We start from the raw sequence: 6,333 nt of genomic DNA, 5'->3' as shown, positions 1-6,333 counted from the left end.
CAGTGGTCGGGTCCACGGTGAGGCCTACTGACCCCTCCGTTCTGTCCGTCCACGTGGACGCCCCTGATGTGCTCGGCCAGGTCGGGGCTGGAGTTGAAGCACTCCAGGCATAGGTCCCAGCAGCAGGGGTAGGCCGTCTTGGCGGCGGAGGAGCCGGCCAGACCCTGGCCGTTCATCATGGCCGGGGTGGAGCGCCCGCTGGACACCGTGCTCTCCATCTCCATCAGGGTGCTGCTGATGCTGAGGGGGAGGGAGGGATTGTGGGATGGGGTGAGATGAGAAATGAATTAAAGGAGTTTTTACTTTATTTTAAATAAATAGTTAGTTAGTTAATAAATATTAATGAATCCTAATGAGATCAAATAAATAACATGTTATTAATCAAAGTTATAAATTCAGGTAGTAGTTCTAGAAATTCAGGAAGAAATCCAGGTAAAATGCAGGTAATATTCTGGATGTGGGGTCGGATGATATTGACAGAATCAGATATCACAAACAATTTTGAGGAATACTTTTTTTTGAGGTATACACTAGAGTATACAGTCACTTAACACTTTATTAGGAACACCCATACAGCTACTTATTCATGCGATTATCTAATCAGCCAATCATGTGGCAGCAGTGGAATGCATATAACCATGCAATACTAGTCAGCAGCTTCAGTTAATGTTCACATCAACGATGAGAACTGAGAAATATGTGATGTCAGTGTTTCCGACTGTGGCACGGTTGTTGGTGCCAGACTAGCTGGTTCGACTATTTCTGTAACTGCTGACCTCCTGGGATTTTCACGCACAACAGCCTCTAGAGTTTACTCAGAACGGTGCCAAAAACGAAAAACATCCAGTGAGCGGCAGTTCTGCAGACGGAAACGGGTTGTTGATGGGAGCGGTCAACGGGGAGTGGTCAGGCTGGTTGGAGTTGACCGAAAGGCTATGGCTCACTCAGATAACCACTCTGTGCAATGTGGTGAGCCGAAAAACATCCCTGAATGCTCTGCACGTGGAAAACTGAGGCGGATGGGCCTCAACAGCAGAGGAGCACGTCGGGGTTCTACTTCTGTCAGCTAAGAACAGAAAGCTGAGGCTGCTGTGGGCGCAGGCTCACCAAAACTGGACAGTTGAAGACTGGAAAAAAATGCAGCCATGTCTGCTGAGGCGCACAGATGGCAGGGTCAGAATTTGGCACCAACGGCATGAACCCATGGACCCAACCTGCCTTGTGTCAACAGTCCAGGCTGGTGGCGGCGGTGGTGTAGTGGCGTGGGAATTTTTTCTTGGCACACTTTGGGCCCTTTAATACAAGCGATCAATCACCACTTGCATGCCATAGCCTATTTGAGTATTGTCGCGTACCCTGTGTAATTTGTGTAGCGCTGCCCCCTGAAAGTCCACGAGTCTAATCATCAGGAGGAAAGCTGTCAGTCGACTGAGATTCTTCAAGTCGAGCAGTCGTTTATTTTGTTGTCAGTCAGTGTGCATTACAATAACAGGACAAAACAAATAGAAGCTTACAAAAATGCACAGGGATAACATTTCAATGATGGAATTATATATAATACAGTATATTTTTTAATACGTATGAACCATCCGCATCTGGACACGGATGGGAACGAGGCTCACCGTGCACCCCCATTGCCGTCCTCGTTCCTCCAAATAAGACAACTAAAACAGTGTGTTTTTAGCTGTTTTTATTCGGAGGAACAGGGGCACGGAGGAACGGGGCACGGGTTGGGACGGGTATCGTTAAGATTTTAACGGTACTACTACTCTTACGTTACTGCTTATCTATCTGGTACTTTAAACGAACTCTTATGCCGAGTTCAGACTGCGTGATTCTGACCGGATTTTCTGCCTGCTCGGCCACAGACTTTTGGAGATCGCCGAGCAAAGCCCCAGATCGGAGGCAAATCATAGCGCTCTCCCCGTGAGCGACAAGCGTGTGGTGTGGACTGCTCACAACGCTTTCCACCGGCAAGATATCGAGAATGTTAAATATCTTGTCGTGTTGGGGTCGAGTCGTGAGTGACGCAACGAGCTACAGCCAATGAGAGCGGTCTACATCTTGTAATGTGTGACCACCTGTCACCGATCAGTCATGTATTGTAAAACCACGAGGCCGCAAGATTCCCGATTACAAGACAGAATGTTGTGTAGTGTGAACAGCACAGCGATCTGACGGCTCTGAAAGCCGTGTAGCGTGTCCATGGCATTATTGCTTATTTTTTTATTTGTAAGAGAAAAACTGAAACAAATTAAGAGCAGAAGTTACACTGCTTTATTTTCTGCACATTACGCAAGGAGGGGGGCGATATGGGCACAAGCTGCGCTCGCCGTGCCAGTCACCCAATAAGAGCAGGGTCTCAGTCCCGCCCCCCTGGAGCGGGAGAGAAAGAGGAGCGATGTCCCTTCTGATGATAGCGAAAATGCTTCTTAGACGAATATCTTAATCTTATTGCAAGTTAGAAACGGGCTGTATAAGCTAAATAACTAAAAGATCTATTTTCTTAATTTCTCCAATACCGTTAACAGAACCGGTCACGTCGGAGCTTATCCATACAACGATCTTTAATAATTTAGCCCTGATCAATCACCCACCCATCCATTCCAATGGGAAATCTGCTGGAATTGCGTGACGCAATCATATCAACATGGAGCAGAATCTCAAAGGAACGTTTCCAACATCTTGTGGAATCCATGGCAGGAAGAACTGAGGCTGTTTTGAAAGCAAAAGACGACCCCACCCAGTATTAATATAGTGGTCCTAATAAAGTGCTCAGTGAGTGTATGTGTGTGTGTGTGTGTGTGTGTGTGTGTGTGTGTGTGTGTGTGATTGTCAAATTATCAATATGGATTTTATATAATAAAGTATATAATGATGAAATTCTTGATGTTATATATAATATCCAGAATATATATATATATATATATATATATATATATATATATATATATATATATATATATATATATATATATATATATAAATAATATCATCAAGCATATATATATTAAAATATAAAATGTTAAATATTAAAATTATCAAGAATTTCATCATTATATACTTTATTAAATATAAAATCCACATTAGTGATTTGACGATATGTTGGGGATGACTATTGGTGCTTTCATAAGAAGTTTACACACAAGAAATAGTTTAGTAAACCAATCAATAGTAATGTGGCTATTGTGACCAAGCAGATAGAGGCACTGATCACAACATCTAGAACAGGCTATGCTGTTTCAGAATATTCCATTACATTCCTGCAGTTCAGGCTTAAAGACAACATTTATCTATAATGTGATATAACCAAAATGACCAAAATCCCAGACCAGTGATTCTTAAATCTTATTCAGATTTAATTTCTGAGGTGATGATGATGATTGATGATGATGATAAGGAATCTACAGTCATTACTGTAGGTTCTCTATGTGCTCTAAATCAAATACTGATGAGGTTTAACTGCTGAACATTCTGCTGAGGACCCCTGGGGGTTCCCCGACCCCACTTTCCTAGACAATATCAACACTGTGAAATTGCAATATCGATATAATGACGACATATCGGCCAGCCCCGGCAGCTTGACGGACGTGTGCAGATGTTATGTCTCGGCTGTAATTCCACTCGTGCCAATGTTATTACTAGTGCCCCTCTCACTTGGAAACCTTTCTCTGGAACAATTGCGACATAATCATCAGAAACAAATCCTTATTCTTTCCTAAATGGCTCTGAATGGATATAAATCATAATTCTCAATCTTTTTGATGAATTTGGTAATATGCTGTCCTATGAACGGTTTATATCCGTACGCAGTTTTCCAATTCCTTTCAGAGAATTGAACTCTTTAACTCTTGTGAAAAGCCATGCAAGTTATGGTGGGAATAATATAACAGCTTTTAACGATGATTGATGGAATTGAACTAACAGATATTAAGTGTAACAATGAGCATATTTGCCAAACTTAACAAAGAATAAAAGTGTACCTAGTGGCAAGTTTTTCTGAAGGTCTCAAATTGGGAACATAAACTGTAGAAGCGCGTGGCCCTTACCTTATAAGTCCTATATTTCAAACACGGCTAAGGAAGTACATTTCAAGATAGTACATAAGATATACCCTACAACTGTCTTATTGCTATGTTTACAGAGCTTATATCTATATATCTATATATATATCTTGTACCTTTTGTGAACATAATACAGAAACAATTTATCACCGACTTTTTGGTAAATCCCCAAAATTGTGGACAGATCTAGAGTGTCACTTTTTTAGGTCCATGCCTACTAATGTTAAAGACATTATTTGTCATTATGATCATTTCAGCCACACCGATATATCAGCCATTATCTCACTTTTTTTTTTTTTTAACCACATCTGGATGTGTCGCGATTTTCTAATTATTTTAAAGAATAATAAACAAAAAAACATTGATTATTTATCCCGTGCTTGTCTATTTTACACTACTTTTAAGTCACTCACCAGACGGTGAGTAACTTTTTTTAAATCGACTGAAACTCTGAACTATTTTTTCTTTCTTCTCTATAATCTTCTTTTACATTTTCGTGTTTGGTTAAATGTATTTGTTTGCTTGTAAGTTAAATGCTCTCAAATATGGAAACTTGAATAAAACATACGTTTTTTTCAAATTGATTTGAAAATGTTGCACTTTTTGACAGAATATCGGTCAAAACATCGGTCGGAACATCGGTAGGACTCAACATCTGGGTCGGACCCAAAAATCTGGCATCGGTCGGGTTCGAATCCAGATGAGGAATTTCTGATTAATTTCATAATTCTAAATACAACGGGGTTTTTTTGTTGTTGTTGTTTTTTTAATTCACAAACAGAACTTTTCCAAATCACTGCCTAAGATCTCACCGTTGTACTGGAACTTAATTGTCTATTTAAATCACTCTGTTTACTAAACAACAAACAACGTGATAAGATATTAAAACATCGTGGAAGAAACCGCCGACTCAGTGTGTATATGTGTGCCCATATGTGTGTGTACGTGTGTATTTTGTTTTTTTAACGTGACTATCTGTGATATTTTCTACGTCATATTTTCATATCTAGTTGTGTCATTTCAGTCCAATCTGCATGTGCTGCTTCCGTGTCGGTGAGAAAACACGTCCCCCACACACGCACCGCGCACGGCCGCTCACACCGACCTGTCCTCCGAGTCCATCCTGCTCAGCGGTTCTCCGTCCGAGGAGGAGCACACCTCCACGCTCGCCCGCCTCTTGTCGCCCAGCTCGCCGCCTCCGCCGCTCGGTTTCTCGGCATCCTCGCCGCCCGCCTTGCCCTTCTCGCCGTCCGGCTCCGGTGGCTGGCTCTCCTCCCTCTGCTCCTCTTTGGCGGCCGGGACCACCGCCGGGCAGCCGTTGGCCGCAGGTCCGCCCGCTCGGTCCCCCGGACTCGGCCGGGGCTCGGTCTCCTCCTCCGGCGCTCCCCCGCCAGAAGAGGCTGCTGCTCCGGTCGCCGCTGTCACTGGCTCGGCTGCGGCCTCCGGCGCCGCGGCGGGCTTCTCCCCGCCGGGTTCGTCCTCCATCTTCGGGTCCAACGCCGCGTTACCTCCCGGCTCCTCCGGTTTCGAATCCCGCACGCCGTTCCCCGCGTCCCGCCCGCCGTCTTCGGCCTTTCCACCGAGCGGCCCCCGGGTGTTTTCGCCCGGTAACTGGGACGCTCGTTCCGCGGCGGCAGCAGCCATGTCAGCAGCGGATGGATGCGAGACTCGCAAACGACCTGTTCCGAACGACTCCGCCGAATCCGAACGTTTGGACGCGACTCGGAAGTTCATTTTCCACGCACGCAAGGGATTTGTCGCGGGGGGAAAGGGGCTGGAGCTTGGCTGCATGGACAGCGAGCATTAAAAAAAAAACCAAAACGGTCTCAAAAAAGAAAAAAGAAAAACTATGTACAGAACGTAAAAAATGTGATTCTATGGAGAGAGGAGAAATTAAATTCAAGACTATGGTAGGAACTAGTAGGGTTAATCATATTGGCTAAAGTTATATATAAATATAGATGGGATATTCCGTATTGGATTAATAATTTAACAAATAAACAAATATATATATATATATGTTTATTTGTTTATTTGTTTAATTATTGTATGTATATGTATATATATGCATAATAATACAGACATGGTTAACAAAAAGCACTGAGGCGTTTGGCGCGATCAATACCGAATTCGACTAAAACTTTAAAAGCTTCCACCTCCGAAGAATCAAACTTGTCACTACCTTCGGTCAAAAACGAGCATTTTCGAGAGAGTTGGGCCCGAAGAGCTTTCTCGACTTGTCCGATCGTCGGAGAGTCGAACAACTCTT

General features: G+C 43.4%; 1 protein-coding gene across 1 annotated transcript in view; it reads right to left on the bottom strand.

Moving 5' to 3' along the window:
* Window positions 1-5,701, bottom strand: part of aebp2 (AE binding protein 2) — a 30,219-nt gene extending 24,518 nt beyond the window's left edge. The window contains exons 1-2 of the mRNA XM_080002006.1: window positions 5,170-5,701; window positions 33-240 (exon numbers count right to left, since the gene is read on the bottom strand). Coding sequence (XP_079858132.1) covers window positions 33-240; window positions 5,170-5,549 — 588 coding nt within the window. The 5' untranslated portion in view covers window positions 5,550-5,701. The remainder of the gene's footprint in view (window positions 1-32; window positions 241-5,169) is intronic.
* Window positions 5,702-6,333: the final 632 nt, after the last annotated feature.

Source organism: Zeus faber (genome assembly GCF_960531495.2).
Source record: "Zeus faber genome assembly, chromosome: 6".
Lineage (NCBI taxonomy): Eukaryota > Metazoa > Chordata > Actinopteri > Zeiformes > Zeidae > Zeus > Zeus faber.
This window is presented reverse-complemented; position numbering and strand designations above follow the sequence as displayed.